Source organism: Leptosomus discolor, chromosome 9 (genome assembly GCF_034619465.1).
Source record: "Leptosomus discolor isolate bLepDis1 chromosome 9, bLepDis1.hap2, whole genome shotgun sequence".
NCBI classification, from domain to species: domain Eukaryota; kingdom Metazoa; phylum Chordata; class Aves; order Leptosomiformes; family Leptosomidae; genus Leptosomus; species Leptosomus discolor.
This window is the reverse complement of record NC_141399.1, coordinates 20451815-20469022: the sequence shown is the minus strand read 5'-3', so window position 1 is coordinate 20469022 and position 17208 is coordinate 20451815. Positions and strand designations below refer to the sequence as shown.

At 66.4% G+C, this 17208-nt stretch overlaps 3 protein-coding genes across 5 annotated transcripts; 1 reads left to right on the top strand and 2 right to left on the bottom strand.

Moving 5' to 3' along the window:
* Positions 1-1013: 1013 nt before the first annotated feature.
* Positions 1014-5126, bottom strand: CDHR4 (cadherin related family member 4). The gene is made up of 15 exons (XM_086470659.1): positions 4863-5126; positions 4653-4815; positions 4487-4572; positions 4129-4356; positions 3665-3768; positions 3456-3592; positions 3210-3375; positions 2973-3117; positions 2595-2697; positions 2127-2342; positions 1907-2046; positions 1681-1825; positions 1404-1606; positions 1175-1314; positions 1014-1095 (listed from the first exon to the last, which is right to left on the bottom strand). The coding sequence occupies exons 1-15, from the start codon at positions 5124-5126 to the stop codon at positions 1014-1016; spliced, it is 2322 nt and encodes a 773-aa protein (XP_086326785.1).
* Positions 5127-6520: 1394 nt separating this feature from the next.
* INKA1 (inka box actin regulator 1) lies at positions 6521-8781 on the top strand. Its single transcript, XM_086470436.1, has 2 exons — positions 6521-6571; positions 7903-8781. The coding sequence occupies exons 1-2, from the start codon at positions 6521-6523 to the stop codon at positions 8779-8781; spliced, it is 930 nt and encodes a 309-aa protein (XP_086326562.1).
* Positions 8782-8841: 60 nt separating this feature from the next.
* Positions 8842-17143, bottom strand: UBA7 (ubiquitin like modifier activating enzyme 7). 3 transcript variants are annotated; one of them, XM_086470559.1, is made up of 24 exons: positions 17097-17143; positions 16855-17020; positions 16100-16238; positions 15930-16059; positions 15663-15753; positions 15412-15553; positions 15236-15333; positions 14966-15112; positions 14724-14882; positions 14432-14539; positions 14270-14350; positions 14026-14181; positions 13744-13909; positions 13470-13666; positions 13156-13220; positions 12806-12989; positions 12617-12691; positions 12085-12271; positions 11771-11880; positions 11570-11656; positions 11305-11496; positions 9561-9662; positions 9383-9483; positions 8842-9095 (listed from the first exon to the last, which is right to left on the bottom strand). In XM_086470559.1, exons 1-24 carry the CDS (start codon positions 17135-17137, stop codon positions 8969-8971), a joined length of 3051 nt encoding a protein of 1016 aa, XP_086326685.1. In that variant the 5' UTR covers positions 17138-17143; the 3' UTR covers positions 8842-8968. The 3 variants fall into 3 exon arrangements, with proteins under 3 accessions (XP_086326685.1, XP_086326683.1, XP_086326684.1); XM_086470557.1 differs by having other exon boundaries at positions 15412-15567; positions 15626-15753; positions 15930-16036; positions 16104-16238; positions 17097-17137; XM_086470558.1 differs by having other exon boundaries at positions 15930-16036; positions 16104-16238; positions 17097-17137.
* Between the last annotated feature and the right edge of the window lie 65 nt (positions 17144-17208).

The window sequence follows — 17208 nt, the reverse complement described above, 5'->3', positions numbered from 1 at the left end:
CCTCCTCACCCCCCCTTTGCTCCACCACATCCCAGAAGATGCAGAGGGATGGCATGCTGTCAGTGACGGGCCCCCAGCCTCAACTTCGAGGGATGCTGCATGGAGCGGGTTGCCCACCAGGCTTGGCGTTGCCAGCTGTGCCCTGTCCAGCCCATCATCCACCTACCTGATCATTCCCTTACCCAGTCCCTGTGTCCCCTGGGCACTGAAGGGGATCGCAGCAGGGGCTGTGCTCCCTCAGTCATCACCACCTTTCAGTGATGCCTGAAAGCAGCAAACTGCTCTGCCACCACCTCCTCTTGACTCCCCACATGCCAGCGTGCAGCGTTCTTGTGCTTGGAGGATGCTATGCTGGGGGAGCTGCAGCCCTGGAGCCCCCCCTGCTGCCAGGGCCACCTACAGAGGCTGAGCCTGAGCCTTCTTCCTTGCATGGTCACTACAGCCCCAGTGTCACCAAGCGCTGTGTCCCCAACCTCACCGATGAGTGTGGATCCAGTCATGCATCACCCCTGGGCACTTATGCCACTGGAGGTGGCTGTTATCCTGCCCGTGAGCTTGTACGCCTCCTCCTCACCGTGCAGACACCTGGCGCAGGCTGGGCCAGCTCCAGTGCCTCCTCGGGCTCTGCCGTCTGCCATGTGTCACCCCTCATTCATCCTCCCAGGAGGTGTGCAGCCTGCTCACCTCTGCCTACGGAGCTTTCCCTGTCAAATCGGGGCTTCCTGGTGAGCTGCAGCAGCCCCAGACCTGGTCTGGGACCCAGCCCTGCGGAGGACAGCAGTGCCAGTGCTGTGCCATCCCACCCTGTCCCAGCCAGGCCACCAACATGGCTGTCCCCTGGCCAAATCACTGTCTCTGCACCAGTGGCTTCCTTCAGTGCTGCACCCTTGCTCTGGGGCAGAGACAGCTCCCCGGCACAACCCCTGGACCACAGCCAAACATTAAACACCCTCCATGTGCTGCATCTCCTGGCTGCCTGCGAGGACACCGGGAGCCTGTGCCAACACACATGGCTACGCTTCGCTGCCGATACGACTGCTCTGGCCGTGCAACACCCACCTCTTGCCCAGGAGCAGCTTTCCAGGGTCTTGGTTGCTGTGGGAGGAGCAGAAGGCAGCTGTGAGCCCCTGGTCTTGCTCACTGCGCCGTGTCATGCCACGGGGCCAGGGCTCACCTGCACAGCAGGATCCAGGCCATGCAGCCAAGGGTGGCCAGCAGCAGGGCGCTGGAAATGGTCAGTACAGCTACGAACCATGCTGGCGGGTGCCACACTGCCTCCATCCATGTGATGACCAGTGGCTCCTTCCGTAGCCTCTGTGGAGGTGGTGGGGTGAGGAGGCACGCGAGGGCTGAGGGGGCCTGATGGACCTGGGAGCACTGCCTGGCCAGCAGGCTCTGCTCACCGTGCGCTGGGTGGTGGTGCTGGGTGGCAGTGGGGTGCTCCAAGGGATGACATGTACCACCAGTGCCACCACGGTGCTGCGGCGGGGAGCACCAGAGACACCCCACACCTCCACCAGCAGCACAAAGGTGCGGGGCTCAGCTATGTCATTGGGGAGGTAGAAGATGGTGTTCCCCTCCAGCTGAAATCGCCCATCCTCGTTGCCTGGACGAGAGGGTCTGCTCAGTGCCACACCATAGTGAGGGGCTGGGTTGTGCTGTGGCTTAGCCATTCCTCACCTCCAGCGATGGTGTATGCCAGCATGGTGCCATCAGGGATGCCCTGGCACACCAGGTGGGTGACAGGCTGGTGGCCACCTGACCCAGCTGTGATCTGCAGCTCCAGCACCTCAGGAGTGCAGACCGGTGCTTGGTCCATCACAGCCTGCCAGGAGCAGCGGCAGGTGGTATGGCACTCATGGTGCGTGCACCCACCATAGTTCACCCAGTGGGTTTGCACACACACCTGCAGGTGTATGGTCACATCGCACAGGCGGCTCCGACGCTTCACCGGGTCCAGGTCATTGCGAGTGTCTGTCAGCCGCACCATCAGCCTGTAGCTCTTCTGCTGCTGGGAGTCAAGGGGTCCCACCACACGGATCTCACCTGTGGGGTGGTGTGAGCTGCTGGGCACCCATGGGTGCCACCGGGTACAGTGGGGGCTGGGGATGGGGCCAGGCACTCACCGGTGTGTGTGTCGATGGAGAAGGGCTGCATGGGGCCGGGGTCTCCCTCGAGGCTGTACTCGAGGCTGTCCAGTGGGTAGTCATGGTCAGTGCCAGCCACGCGCCCCACGGCACTGCCGAAAGCCGCTGTCTCCGGTACGGTGAATATCGCATCATTGGGGCATGCCGGTGTGAATTCATTGACAGGTGTCACCGTCACGAGCACAGGCACATGGGCTATGTAGCACACAGTGGCTCAGCCATGCTGGTACCATCCCGCAGCCCACACTGGGCTCGGCGTGCTCTCCCCGCAACAGGACATGGGAATGGTGTCACCGCCCCTGGGGTGGGCATCTCTGGGGCAGCAGTGGAGAAATGTTTCCTCCATGATCTGCTGGTTTTGGGGTCAGAAAGGGCCTTTCCCCACCTCCTCTGTGACCTCCCCCATTGCACCCTCCCTGGGCACCCCCTGGGGACACAGGCACTCACTGCTCCGTGGGGGCTGCCCTCCTGCCGTCACCACGATGGTGGCTGTGAACTGGAAGCCCACAGCGGCCACGGCCTCGGAGTCGTAGTCCAGGGTGGTGTTGACCTGCTGAGCCAGAGTGGGGGGGTCAGGCACAGCCAGGGTGCCCTGCAAAGCCAGGGTGTCCCACAAAGCTGGGATGTCCCACAAAGCTGCGGTGCCAGGGAAGCAAGAGTCAGCAAGTGGGGGAAACGGGCAGGCCTTGAGGAGCAGAGAGCCCCAGGGAGCCCTAGTCCAGGCCCCGGCATGATGACACATGTCAGAGGGTCCCTCCTGTCCCGCTGGCCTTCCCCGGGTCTTGGCTTGCCAGCTCTCTGGGTGCTGCCTTTGGCCCTGCTCACCTGCAGCCGTGGCCCCTCCATGCGGAAGTGGGAGGCAGGGGCCCCCTCGAGGGCATAGTGCAGATACCCGTCGGTGCCAGTGGAGTTGGTGCATCTCAGTGTCACCAGGGTGCTGCCAGGGTGCACTGTCTCGGGCACCTGGGACCTGCGGTGGGGAGCCAGCGGCTCAGCTCCTGTTCCCTGCATCCTGGGCGTGGCAGAGCATCCCCTGCTCCCCACTTCCCCTGCAAACCGTACACAAAGATGGCTGGAACACAGCTTGGTGCCCGCTGGTCCGTCCCCTGCACGGTGACACTGAGCGTGGTGGTGGCGTGGTCGGCGGGGTGCAGCGCATTGTAAGCCCGGATGAGGAGGCGTGCTTGGGCTGCCTCCAGCCGGCGGGTGCTGCGGATCTCACCTGTCACTGTGGGCGAAGGCACAGCCTCACACCGGGCACAGGGATGGGGACAGGATGGCCCTGGTGACCGCAGCTGCCCCACTCACCCTTGTTGATGGTGAAAAGCGTGGGCACCATGGGAGTGAGGATGGCGTAGCGGATGTTGTCACCGCTGGCTTGGACCTGCGTGACCACCTCCAAGGGGCCGATGCCCTCCGGCACTGTCACAGCCCGCTGAGGCTCGCTGCAGGCAAGATGGGCAGTGTGGCATGGCCTGGTGCCACCAGCACCCCCCGCCCAGCCTGGCCCCACTCACAGGAAGGTGACATTGGGACGGCGCGATGGCAGCACCTCCACCCTCACGACCCCGCTGCAGTTGTGCCCATGGTGGTCTGTCACCTCGATCTCCAGCCTGAACGTCTGTGGGGCAGCGCCAGGGTGGATGTGGGACAGCCCCAAGTGGCACCAGGGATGGGGATGGGGACAGGTGTGGGGACGGATACAGGGATAGGGATGGGGATGTGGACAGTAATAGAGGCAAGGACAGGAACAGGGACGGGATGGGAACAGGAACAGGGACAGAGACAGGAAAAAGGGGAGGGGGACAGGGAGGAAAATGGGGCTTGGAGCAGCAAAAGGGGTGGGAAGAAGGGTAGAGATGGAGATGAGGATGACCTGGAGACTAGAATGGGGACAGGAATAGGGACAGGGATGAGGACTGGGATAGAACTTGAGATGCAGAAGGGGATGGAACCAGGGATAAGGACAGGGCTGGAGTACTCCCAGGACCAAGGGGAGACGGGAGCCTGACAAGAAGGACAGGATGCGGAGAGCTGCGAGCAGTGCCAGCGAGGGGCTAAGCCCAGGTGGGCTGAGAGGTGGCTGTGACAGCCTGGGGATGCTGATGCCCACCTGAGTGACCTTGCTGGGGTCAAAGCCACCGACAGGTGCCAGCACCAGGCCCCGGCGGGTGAGCGTGAGCGGTGTGTTGTGGTTTCGGAGCCTGAACTGCAGAGACATGGGTGGTGGGAGGAAGGTGGGAACACGTGTCCCCCACCTCTATGCCCGAGGTTCCAATGTCCCCAATGCTGCTTCTGCTTGTGGGGTTCTGCAGGCCCCCAGGGCAGCCGCCACTCACCATCAGCCCATCAAGTGGCTGCGGCAGCACCGCGTACAGGGGTGTCCGGGGTGCCACGTCCGCCAGCACCTGCACCACATCTCCCCCTGCAGCACAGGACGGCTGTGGGAGCCCAGTGCTGGCTGGCATCCATGATCCCTGCTGCCCCATACCCCCTGGCTCCTACCTGTGCTGGTGAAGGGGGTGTCACAGTGCAGCACCTGCCCCACTGTCACCCGGACAAAGAGCCGCTCTTCCACCTCCTCCTCACCAGGACAAGCAGCCCGCAGGGTCAGGGTGTACTGGTTCACCTGGTGGGCATTGAGCTCTGCACCAGCACGCAGCGTCACCTGCCACGGGGACACAGTGCTCAGCGGGGCGCCCAGGGGTTCCTGACCTGCTCCCCATCCCCCAGCTGCACCTCTGCTTGAAAAGTTGTGGTGGCCACAGGGTCAGCACTGATGGCAATGGGGTTGAAAGGGTGGCCGGGCTCGATGCCATGCAGGGTGACGTTGGGGCTGCCACTTGCGTTGCTGCAGGACACAGTCACCTCGGCCACACGGGTGCCTGGCACAGCATCCTCGCTCAGGGCCACCACGCGCGGTAGGTCAGGCAGGGCTGGTGGGAAATCCCAGGTACCGGCCTCGCATCCAGCCGGCATCACCGACAGCTTGCCCAGCCATGCTTAGAGAGCTCTGCTCCTGCACCCAGGCACCCTCATGGGCATGGGTCTCCCTGCCAGGTGCTCTTACCTGCTGCTCTGACGGAAGTCCCTGCAAAGATGAGAGTGTCACCCCAGTCTGCTGGCAATGCCCTGGGGAGGCCCCAGAGATGCCCCTGTGATGGTACAGAGATGCCCCAGTGGTGCCTGGGTGTGCCCCAGCCATGTCCCCAGGATGCCCCAGTCATGCCCTGGCAATGCCCTGAGGATGCCCCAGCGCTGCCTCCTCTCTGCCTGAACCCCAGAGGCAGCTCCTGGCCCCTCTGCCCATCCTGGGGTCAGCCCCGGGCACGTGGGGGCAACTGAGGGGACCCTGTCCCCTGTCCCCCTCCTCTTGGTCCCCTACCCAGGATCTGGCAAAGGGTGCCCCCGACGCTGTGAGCCTGAAGTGCCTACCTGGTGCATGGAGGCTGAGGAGGAGGAGGAAGGTGAGGCGTCCGTGCATGCCCATGGCTCGCTGGCTGTTTGAGACAAGCCGCAGCCCGTTGCCAGGGATGCTGGGCACCACCCCGGCCCAGCGTCACGCCAGCCATCCGCGCTGCCAACCCGGCCCCAGGGCAGGGACGGGGCACTGCCTGGTGCCCCCGGCTCCCGCACGCCTCCGCTTCCAGCCCCTCGCCATCGCGCAGCCAGTGCGGGGCTGGCGGGCAGAGATGCTCCGGGGGGGTTTCGCTGCCGCACCGCGCTGCCTCGCCACTCGGCACGCTCGGGAACCGGGAAAATTAGCTGGGAGGTAATTTTTTGGCAGTGTTCTCCTTCATTTGCAACCCAGAGCCGCTTCTCTGGAATTGCTATTAAGCGCTATTAGCTCCCAATTAACGGGCGCTGGAGGAGAGCGGCCCCTGTGGCCGGGGTCACCGTTCCCTCCTCCAATACTCGAACCTCTTTTGGCAGCCCGGTGGCCCCGGGTGCCTCCGCCGGGACCCTGTAATGGGGCTGACCTCCTTCCTGTAGCGGCTGCCCGGGACCCCCGCTGCCCGCGGGACTGGGGTACTGCCGACCGGGGTTCACCGCGTCCTGCCCTCCCCAGCCGGTGTTCCGGGTTCTGCCTGGCCCAGCGGTGCCCGCTCCCGCCGTGCTCGGGTGGTGCCGGGCGCGGGGCCCCGGGGCGGCGGGGCGGGGCGGGCCCCCGGGGCGGCGGTGCCGGTGCGGGCCGGGCTCACATTACGGCGGCCCCATTGGCTGCGGCGGGGCGGGGCGGGGCGGGGCCGCCCAGGCAGCGCCGGGAGGCGGTGGGCACGGCCGGGCGCTGCGCCGCGCTCCGCTGCTGCTCCGCCGCCGCCACCGGCACCGGCAGGACCGGGAGAGGCGCCGAGAGCGGGGCCGGGCTGGGCATGCACAGCGCCCGTCCGGAAGCCTGCCCAGGCCAGCTCGGCGCCGAACGGGTGAGTGCCGCCGCGGGCACCGGGAGGAGACGGGGCCACCCTACCCGCGCCCCGCCGTGCCGCCCGGTCATTGTCGTGATGTCAGGGCGCTGCCGGTGACATCAGCGCCGTGACATCACGCGCAAGGCCACAACGGCGCAGAAGGACATGGGCGTCTGGTGGGACGTGGGCAACCGGTGGGACATGGGCGGCGATGGGGGCACGGGTGGCCATGGAAGGGGGTTGGCCAGGGGCCACAGTGTCCAGCTGTCAGGGTGCCAGCAGCACCGTCGCCCCGGAGCTGCCACCCTGCTGCCCGCCTGGGCTGCCCCGAGGGGACCGGCAGTGACAGGGTGGCCCAGCCGGCTCCCCTGGGCCTGCCGCACGCCTACCCGGCTCCTCACGGCCGGGTGTGCCAGCGTCCCCGACCAGCGGCAGGACCAGGCAGCTTGGAGCGGTGGCATTTCGCCAGTAGGGCTGGCTGAGAGGGTCCCAGCCAGTGGGGACCAGGACGGGGACCAGGACAGGAACAGGGACAACCTGGCCAGTAGCTCTGCCAGGGCCGGCCGGAGGCGGCTGTTTTACCAGGATGGGGGTGCGATCCCTCCTGCTTGCTCGGCTTCCCGCGGCTCAAGCACGGAAAGGAAAGCGGACGTAACACCCTGCTTTTGGGTTCAGACAATAGGAATTCAAGAGCGAGGAGCGGCCCAGCTGCGGGAGCCAGCCACCCTTTCCAGCACCCACTGAGCCACGCTCTGTTCAGCCCTGGCTGCCCCGGCCCCCCACGCTTCCCAGCACTTTGTGGGGGCCCTGGCCCTGGGCGTAGGCCTGGTTGCACCCTGACGTCACGTGGGGTGGCCTCGGCTGGAGGGTACAGGGTGGGTGGGGTGGCCCTGCCAACACATGGGGGGACCGCCATACCCCAGCACCCGTGGGTGCTCTGGGGCTGCAGCTGGCCCTGCACCACTAAGGAGAGTTCTGCCAGTGGGGTGTCCCAGCTGCCGCCCCACCCGGGCGGGGAGAATTGAGGGGCCAGTGGGGGGGCAGCGGAGTACCTGGCTCCTACGTGCCGTGGCCCTGTGTCATTTCCCGCAGGCATGGCTGGGGCTGGGTGCCTGCTTGCTCACCTGACATGCTGCTGCATGCCGGCCGGCTCCATGCAGGAGCTGCAGGAAAGCGGGGCCCGGGGCTGCAGGCAAGCCAGGACCTGCACCCCACTCCCCGCACCCTGCTGCATGCCCAGCTCTGCAAGTGAAGCCCTCCCCGAGCTAGGGAGTGCAGGGTGCCAGGGGATGGGGATTTGCGGTGCTGACTGGGGGGGACGACTGCACTGACCTGACCTTTCCCCCCAGCGGTGCCGGCGGGAGGCAGGGGCGGCACCGCGGATGCACATGCACGGCACACGGCAGGCGCTGCACCCTGCCGGAGGGGTGCTGGGGCCGGCCCCCCGCCCCCCGTGCCCCCTGCGCCCTGGCTCGGCGGCGGACTCGGCCTGCAGCCTGGAGCCAGGGGGCGAGGAAGAGGAGGGAGGGGGCCCAGCCGCCCGCTCCCCCCCAGCCAGCGAGCGCAGCCTGGAGTTCGACTCAGGCTACTCAGAGGCGTCGGGGGGCACGTGGCGGGAGGAGGAGATGCCCGTGCGGCGTCGGCACCCGCCGCCCTGCCAGCGGGTGCACCGACTCTCTGCCGGCCCCACCACCCCGCCACCTGCCCCCGCCTGCCGCACCCGCCCTAAATCCACCTCGGACGCCTGCCTGGAGCAATGGCGGGTGTTGGAGCCAGCCGACACACAAGACTGGACCGTGGCACTGCTGTCGCAGAGCCGGAACCGGCAGCCCCTGGTGCTGGGTGACAACTGTTTTGCCGACCTAGTGGAGAACTGGATGGACCTGCCCGAGGTGGGCGCCGAACCCCGGCATCGAAGCCCTGCCGAGCCCTCCCGCCGGCTGGCCAAGCCCCCTGCCTTCCTGCTCAGCCTCTCGGGCAACGTACGCCGTAAGCTGGCCAACATGGCCCGGCCCCGGGGGGCTGAGGGTGCCCGTCCAGGGGGCCGTGAAGCCACCAAGCGTTTTTCCTGCCCTCTGGGGCTAGGGGGCCAGTCCAAGGGTGCCTGCTTCCACCAGTCCCACAGCAACATTGCCCAGTTGGCCACGGACTTCCACCGCTTCACTGCCCTCATGAATAGCCGCAGCCGCCAGCCCATCATCTGCAACGATGTTATTGGGTACATTTAGTCCTGCCTGCCGCTGCCCGCACGCTCCTCCACTGTAAATAAACCCTGGTTTTGTACGGTATGGGTGCAGAGACGTTTATCAAGGAGGTCTGCCAACTCTCGACAGGGGCAGGCAGGGGGGTTTTGTGTCAAGGGCCAAGGCATCCTGCAGCTCTTATTGCATGGGGTGGAGGGTGCTGGCCCCTGACTCAGGGTAGGGAGCAGAGGAGACAGGGACGGGTATCTTCAGCCTCAGCATCCTCTCCCTCACACACATACAGCAGCTCCAGCTCCCGCTGCCGCAGCTTCCCGGCATCCTCCAGGTTCTCCGATAACCTGTAGCAGGGAAAGGGGGTTTTTGTGATGCTGGCTTGTGCCCTGAGGCTGGCCAGGCGCCCTGGAGGGGCCTTAGGCCCCTCTGGGGCAACCGGCCAGGCTGGGGGAACACAGGGGCCAGCAGCGAGGGGCCGGGCAGGGGTCCCACCACGGGAAGTGCTGCTGGCAGGATGTTTATCCAGCAGCTGGCTGGGAGCTGTGCTGCAGCTGGAGTGGCTCAGGATGGAGGGAGAGGGGTCTGACAGACCCCGCTGGGACAGGATTGGGCCCTGGAGCCAGGGACCTACCTCTGCGCCCGCTGCCGAGCCTGCGTCTCTTCATCCTCCTCCCTGTCATAGAGCACGGTGTGGCCGTGCAGGAGCATGGTCACGGTCCAGCCATGCGTCCTCTGCAAGAGGTGGGTGTCAGGGTCCAGCCCTGCACCCCTAGGGTGACCCAGGTGGGTGCTGCCCATGCCAGGCTCACCTGCAGCCAGTCCAGCACCTCCTGCACCGTCATCTCCTGCCCGTCTGCACTGACTGCCTGCATCTCCAGCTGGTCCCAGCAGCTCCACTCCCGTCCACCATACTGCAAGGGGGAGCATGGGGTAGCAGCTGGCACTGGCACCCAACATCCCAGCTGTCCAGCCCCGTGGGGCAGAGACTGGTGGGGCACGAGGGCTGGCGTACAACAGGGCAGGCAAAGGGACCAGTCTGCGGACAGGGGGACCACAGGGGTCCAGGAGCACTGTGGAGCACAGCCATCCGCCTGGCACCACAGGGGCCAGGGTTGGCGTGGGGCTGGCGCTGCCCCCCGTCCCAGGCCAGGAAGGTCGCACAAAGGGCCATTGAAGCACTGCCCAGCCCCACACAATTGCCTCTTCTCTCGCCCGCAGCCCCCCGACCCCAGCTCTGGTCCGAAGGGGCCAGTGAGGTGCTGACCCTGGGGCCGAGCGCCAGATGCGGCCCCGTGCTGTCTGGCACGGCCGCCCTGCCATCTGCCCTCACCACAGGCAGCGCCAGCCCCTGCTTGGAGCTGGCTCAGGAAGGGTTGTTCGCACCTGGCTGCTCTCCCCTCCTGCCTTCTGCTGCCTTCTCACCTCCTGCCTTCTGCTGCCTGCACTTATCCCACCGGGGTGGAAAGGGCTTAACCCCATCCTCACCAGGGTGGTGACTGCCCAGTGCAGAGGGAACATCACTGCCCGTCCCAGTGCACCTGAAAGCATGTCCCTCTGGCCGAGGCTGTCCCCCAAGCTGGGCTCCCCAGGCTCTTGTGAGACCGCAGGTAACACCAACCAGGCCTGGGGTACATGTGCTGCCACCATGGCCCAGTGACCAAGCACGAAACATTGTGCTGGGCGTCCTCACTGCGGGACGCGGAGGTGCCAAGTGCTGCTACAAGGACCCGAAGGCACGGCCAGCCCCAGCAGCATCCTCCACCCAGGGATGGTGCCAACCCCAGGGCTGGGCAGCCTGTGGGGTGCCAGGGGGCTGTGGGGTGGCCAGGCAGCCCGAAGCGGGAGCCAGGGCGAGGTGGTGGAGACACGTCCCTCCCTCTCTTCCTGCCCCCGGCCCTGGGCCCCCCCGGGCCAATCTGGTTCCAATCGACGCTTCCTGCCATGCCGGAAGGGCTGCCTCGCACGCCATAAACCCCCAGACAAAGGGGCCTCTATCGCCCAGACAGTCTCAATCTGGGCCTACCCCCGCCCCCGCTCTACCTCCCCAGCAGAGTGGCTGCAGCCTGGCCCCCCCATCACCGGGACCCCCGGCTCCACTCCCTCCCCGGGCGGCCCTTCCCGGCCTGGTGCCAGCTGCTCTCTGGCTGCTGCAGCTGGTTTCCATAAGCCAGATGTGCATGGCTGCCGCAGCCCCCCACCCCCTGGCCACGGGGCTTGCCATGGGGCCCGCTGTGGGGTGGCTGGGCTGCCTCAGCCCCATGGGCGCCCCAGAGCATCCCAGTTGGGCCCTAAGACGGGGCAAGCGGGAGGGCGGCAGCAGCTCGGTGCCAGAGGGGTGACTGCAGGAAGGAGACAGTTCCTCGCTGCCTGGCCCACCATGGCACCCAGCCCCGTTTCCAGAGCCCCATGGCCAGGGCTGCCTCTCCTGCATGGCCACCTCCTTGCTCCTGCGTCCCCCTGGCATTGCCCCACAGCAGCTGCCACCAGGAACTGGGGCACATCAAGACGCCTGGGTGTCCCCCACCTGTCCTGCCCCAGGGAAAAGGGTCCTACCCAGTAGGTGGTGGGTGGCAGGGGCTGGATGCGGAGCAGCAGGCAGTCAGACAGGCAGAGGTTGCTGTTGCGGTAGCAGCTGAGGTCCCGGCACCCCCACACCAGCTTGTAGATCTCCAGGCACGCCAACCCAGCCACAGCCGCTGTGGTGGTGATGATGGCAGGCACGATCCGCCCGGCAATCCGCTTGCTCTGAGGACAGGAGGGGTGTTACCAGCTGCCCCACACAGGAAAGAGAACCCCAACCCCACGGGCTGCCCCTCACTGTCAGCCAGTCAGCAGGGGGGATGCCGTAGTTCTCTGCGCGCAGGTTGGACGCTGCCATGATGAAGTCCACGTGGACATTGTTGTCCTGCAGGGAAGAGCATGAGGACATCAGTGTCCTGCAGGGACATCAGTGTCCTGTAGGGACAGGCAGCTATCAGCCTCCCAAGCTGAACAGGGATGCCTGCCCAGACCTGGGTACCTTCTCGAAGTGGATGGGCTCCATCAGGGGCACGTGCGCCTCCTCACCCCCTGCCAGCTCCTGTCTCCACTGCACCAGGTCCTGGGTGAGTTCCACCAGCCGCCCATGGTCTGAGGGCACAGGGACCCCTGTAGTGGTATCCCTGCACCGTGACACTGCGAGGGCGTGGTACAGTGCCCCCCCCCCCACCTTGGTCTGGGTCCTTCTGGGTGCTGGGGCAGGGATGACCAGCACTGCAGCCCCACCACCACCAGGCTGGACGTGGGGACCCAGGGACATGTCCCGGGGGACCCAGGGGCAGGGGGGAGCCTCACCCTCAGGCACCTGTGCTGTCTCCTGCTCCTCTGTGAGGGGGATCTGGAGCCCCTCCTGGGGCACGAAGGGTGGCAGGACCACGCTGCGGAGGATGGTCTGGGTGGCCACCCTGTCACTGCATGGTGGCACCTTGTGTGCCTGGGCAAAGAGGTGGGCAGCGGCCAGGATGTACTCCAGGTGGGTATCCTGGGGGCAAAGCAGGGGCCATGGGGCGCCTTGAAGGGGTGGTCCGCAAGCCCACATGGCTAAAGTCTGCCTGCACTGCCACGAGCAGGCAGAGCAGCCTGACTTTGCCGCAAGGCGGAGGTGCCTCTCCTCAGGCCAGAGCACACGTGGGCTGTCCCCAGCAGTGCCCTGGCTGACCGGGGGGACAGGGACAGACCCAGCCCAGGACTTTGCAGGCCCAGACAGGCTGTGGCAGATGGAACATGACTATGGTCTGGCATCCACCATACCCCCGGCACAGGCTCAGCTCTCCTCCTGCCCGCACTGTCCCCGGTGGGGTACATCACAGCTCTCCCCTGTGCTCACCTTGTCAGGGTTGAATGTCAGTGGATGGGGACAGCTCCTGCTCCCTGACCAGAAGGGGACACCCAGGCTGGTTTCCTGGCACAGGGAAAGCAGAGTCAGGCCCAGGGATGTGTCCCCCCAGCTGCAGTGGGCTGGCTGGTGGAAGGGAGAGGGTGCGGGGGGTGCCAGCCCCATGGGTGCTGGGCTCACGTGCTCCGGGGGGAAGGTGTGCAGCAGCTGGACGATGGCATCGTGGTAGGAGCTCTGCCAGTGCCGGCGAGCCCAGAGCACACAGTCCTGCCAGTCCCGTGGCCGCTCCTGCAGACTCCCCTGCACTTGCTCCAGGACCTCCAGGGCCTTCCCTGCTGGCAGCTGCTCCAGAAAAAATGGGTCTCTGCAAAACCAGGTGACGCTGCTGCTGGACCAGGAATAACCCAATGGGAACACACCGGGTGGGATATGGCAGTCTGTCCCCCTCTCCCCAACCCTGGTGGTGGTGGGCAGCGCCCTGGCAGGGCTGGCAGCCCCTCTCCCGGTGCCGCTTCCCCAAGCCCACTCACTCCATGAACCGGTTGACGTGGTCCGCAGGCACCTGGAAGAGCCCCTCAAACTCATCACGGGCCCACTGTGGAGGGGGAGCAGGGGTTGAGCACTCGGAACCCTGCTTTGCGAGTGCTGGCACCCTCAGCCCAAGTCCAGGGGAGAGGGCTGTGCTGCAGCTGGTGGCAGAGCTTGGGCTGCCAGCAGGAAGCAGCTGGGGCCATATCCTGCCTGCAGCCGCTGCCGGGCCACTGCCAGAGAGGGAAATGGGAAAGGAAGACAAAAGTCCCGGTGCCTCCTTGCTGGGTGCTGGGGCCAGCACAGTGCAGCCTACCTGCAGCGTGTGGTGGATGGTGCAGGGGAAGTACCGCAGGGTGCAGAGGGGGAAGGTGCCATCCCCAGGGGCGCCGGCCGGCTCCAGCGGTTTGGTCAGGAGGGGCACCATGGCCAACACATTCCCCCGTGGCCCCTCCGTGCCCAAGTCCAGCAGCGACGTGAGGCAGCGGAGGCAGCGGCTCTCCAAATAGGCACCTGCAGGGAGCCAGGAGTGCTGGGGAGCCAGGGGGCACATCTGAGGGCTCGTCCCCTTTCCCCTCCCTGGCACTCACGGGCCTCCAGCGTGTCCAGGGCGCTGGCAACGCCATCCAGGCGCCGGAAGAAGTCATTCCCATAGAGTGTCTCGGTGGCAGGTCCGACCTGGTTCTGGTGAGCTGTCACTCTGACATTGGGGTTCATGCGCTGCACAGCTGCTGCGGCCACCACCGACTTTGGCTTCTGTCAGGGCAGAGAGGGGGTGGGCAGCTCTTCCCCACCCCACAGCCCCAGGGAGCCCCTAGGACAGCCAAGGTGCCCTTTGGGGAAAGCTTGGCTCCTGCCTTGTGGTGCCTCACCGATATATCTGCTGAGCGGTAAAGGAACTGCCGATGGAGGTTGGAGAGGGCGACGGTGTCCGTGTCAGTGACGGTGAGCTCCCCATCTGGCCCTGCTGCCAGCCCCATCATGGCAAAGTTTTTCAGCAACTCGCAGCCGATAGCGCCAGCTCCCACCTGCTGGGGCAGAGTCACTGCAGCTCCCTGTGCGCTGGCTGGCCACCCTGCAGCCTCTCCTGGCGCTGCGGCACCTGCCCCAGCTCACCACCAAGTACTTCTGGTGGCCCAGCTGCTCCTGGAAGGCGGCTCCAAAGACAGCGATCTGGCCATCGTAGCGAGAGCCCCTCTGCTGGGACGGAGGAGCTGCGTGAGCATGGGTGGCTGTGGCACCCCCAGCACCCAGCAGAGTCTCAGCATGTGCTCTCACCGGGGCACAGTCCTCCTCTGTCAGCCGTGCGGCCCCCTCCAGCGCCAGGCACTCCAGGGCGTCGAAGTACAACCACTGGTCCAGGGGCAGGAACTTCCCAGTGATGGCCTGGGGTGAATGGGGCCCTGTCGGCTCCATGGACAGTGGGGTTCCCCCATACCCCACCCCAGCCCTGCTGCCTGGCATCCTCAGGCGGGCAGCAAGTGCCCTCCCCTGGTCACCAAATGCTGCTGGACAGCCAGCAGAGCGTGACCAGCGGGACCCCAGGGTCCAGGACCCCCACCCTGCTCACCTTCAGTGCCTCCTGGGCTGCCAGGGCCCCGACGACAGCAGCCACGGGGCACAGGTCCCCCGCGCTCACACTGGCGAAGGCTCGCACAATGTCCTCATCCAGAGGACCCTGCTGCGCCCCCAGGTTCCATGCCAGCTCCAGCACCCGCTTGGCATCCACCTGTGGGCAGAAGGGTGAGGGCAGCTCCAGGCAGGGTCGTGGGGCACGAGGGGGGCCGAGCAGGGGCAGGACGAGGGACTTACTGGCACCCTGGGCCGGGGCAGGTGGCCCTGCTCCCTGCGGAAAGCATGCAGGGCCTGGAAGGCAGCGTGCAGGCTGCGGCTGCGCAGCAGCTCCTTGGGACTCGCCACCTGGATCTTGGGGTCTGCCAGTGCCCGGTGCAGGGGCTCCTGCTGCCACAGCGCCAGAGCTCAAGCAAGCACTTCCCTGGGGCTGGGGCATGGCATGGCATGGCACGGCGCTGTGCTACCCCAGCCCAGGCAGCAGCACCATGGGGCTGCAGGACGACTTACGTAGGAGTGCACCTGGGGCAGCCGCACCTGCGAAACCAGGCCCCCGCGGCGGTAGGGTGAGAAGTAGCTGGTGTCGCTGATCTCCAGCCTGAAGGCATCTGGGGACGAGAGGGGGATGGACGTCACAGTCTCCCCAACCCTGGGGTGGGGCAGCTGAGACCTCCTGGGCAGCTCACCCAGCACACGCACGGGGATGGGCTCTTGGCCATTCAGCTCTGTCATCCCCTCCACACCAGAAAACGTCACCAAGTCACCGTCACAGAAGAGGTGGCTGTGGCTGTCCTCTGCCCCCATGCATGTCACCACACCTGGGTTGCCCTGAGGAGGAGAAGAGACGTGGGGGCTGGGGACTGGACCCACGTGGCATAAAGCAGAGCCGGAGGAGGCAGTGGTGTTTTGGGGGAGCCCATTGAGGCTGCCCTCCTACCTGGGAGATGTGCTGCACGGTGGCACACACCGGGTCCCCTTCTGTTGGGTCATCAACGATGAAGTGCTCCCCGAAGTCACAGAACAGCTGCCTGGAGAGGACCAATGGGGTTTTGCCCGAGAAGCTGCCTCGCCAAGCTGCCCAAGCACTGCCAGGTCCTACCTGGGCCGAGCAGCCCTGCCAGTGGGATGGGGACATGGGCTGGGAGGCTCTGAGGACAAAGTGGCCCAGAGCCAACGATAGGATCCTGTGCCAGAGACCCCTTACCCTGCCAGCCCCTTGGTGTCGGCCACGATGAAGCAGATGCCCCGGGCATGGCAGAAGTCCCCGATGCGGAGCTGCTCCTCCAGCGAGGACTCGGTCAGCACCACCACCTGTGCCGGGGCTGTCAGTGGACACCACCATCCCAGGGGGCCCCGGGGCGCAGGGGTGCAGACTCACCTGGAAGGAGGCGAGGAAGGCCTCTGACAGCTCCCCGGTGTGAGCCGCCACCACCACACGGGGGTTCAGCTCGGCCAGGGCCCGCTGGGATGCCTCGGCACGGTTCTGGCCTACATCGCTCTCCCCCAGGAGGAACTGCAGGGTGGGCACATGGCGGGGCACCGCATGGGTTTGGGGTGCTGCTCACCACAGCGGGGTGCTCCACAGGGCCCTGTCCACACTGGTGGGGGGCCTTCTGCTGAGGACCATACCCATGACATGGACACCCCATGAGCCCTACCCCTGTGACAACGAAGGGCACCTTGGGTCATACCCATGACAGGGACCTCCCATTCCATACTCCTTACCAGAACTCCCAGCCTGTACCTGTTACCGGGAGCCCCCCATCCTGTACCCATAACTGCAACAGGGATCCCCCAGCTGCACCCACACCCATTACTGTGCCCACCACCCCTACCCAGTACTGGGATCCCCACCTGTACCTCTACCCATTACTGGGACCCCTGCCTGTACCCATACCCATTATGGGGACCCCCATCCATACCTGTACCCATTAGTGGGACCCCCGCCCAAACCTCTATCTGTTACCGGGATCCCCGCCCACATCTACACCCACTACCAGAACCCCCTACTCGTACCTGTTACCGAGACCCTCACCTGTACCTGCACCCGTTACGGGGACCCCGCCCGTACCCGTACCCGTACCCGTGCCCGTAGCCCGGCCCCTCGCCCCGCCCGGCCCCTCTCATACCTGGTGGGCGCGGTCGGCGGTGCAGGCGGCGCCGCAGTCGTGCAGGACGACGCGCCCGGTCCCCGCCAGCACCAGCGCCGCCGCCACCTGCGCTCCCGTCCCGCGCAGCCCCGACACCAGCACCGCCGCCCCGGCCAGCCGCCGCGCGCCGCCGCCCAGCACGTACCTGCGGGGCAGGGGAGGTCAGCGGGGCCGGAGGGGGCCTGCTGACCCCCACCCTGGTCCCCGGTCCCCGCACGCACAACTGCCGCGAGTACAGCCCCTCCTCTCCGCTGCCCGCCATGACGGCACCGCCCTCAGCTCAGGCCCCGCCCTCAGCTCAGGCCCCGCCCACAGACCAGGCCCCGCCCAAAG

Coding starts and splice junctions, on each gene's coding strand:
- CDHR4 (XM_086470659.1), bottom strand. CDS start 5,126: ATGCCGGCTGGATGCGAGGCCGGTACCTGGGATTTCCCACCAGCCCTG. Junction 4,816..4,862: donor AGCTGGGGGATGGGGAGCAG/GTCAGGAACCCC, acceptor TCCCCGTGGCAG/GTGACGCTGCGTGCTGGTGC. Junction 1,096..1,174: donor GCCTGGATCCTGCTGTGCAG/GTGAGCCCTGGC, acceptor CTCCTCCCACAG/CAACCAAGACCCTGGAAAGC.
- INKA1 (XM_086470436.1), top strand. CDS start 6,521: ATGCACAGCGCCCGTCCGGAAGCCTGCCCAGGCCAGCTCGGCGCCGAA. Junction 6,572..7,902: donor GCCAGCTCGGCGCCGAACGG/GTGAGTGCCGCC, acceptor CTTTCCCCCCAG/CGGTGCCGGCGGGAGGCAGG.
- UBA7 (XM_086470557.1), bottom strand. CDS start 17,137: ATGGCGGGCAGCGGAGAGGAGGGGCTGTACTCGCGGCAGTT. Junction 15,568..15,625: donor ATGGGCTCCCCCAAAACACC/ACTGCCTCCTCC, acceptor GCCCCCACGTCT/CTTCTCCTCCTCAGGGCAAC. Junction 9,484..9,560: donor AGGTGCTGGACTGGCTGCAG/GTGAGCCTGGCA, acceptor CACCTCTTGCAG/AGGACGCATGGCTGGACCGT.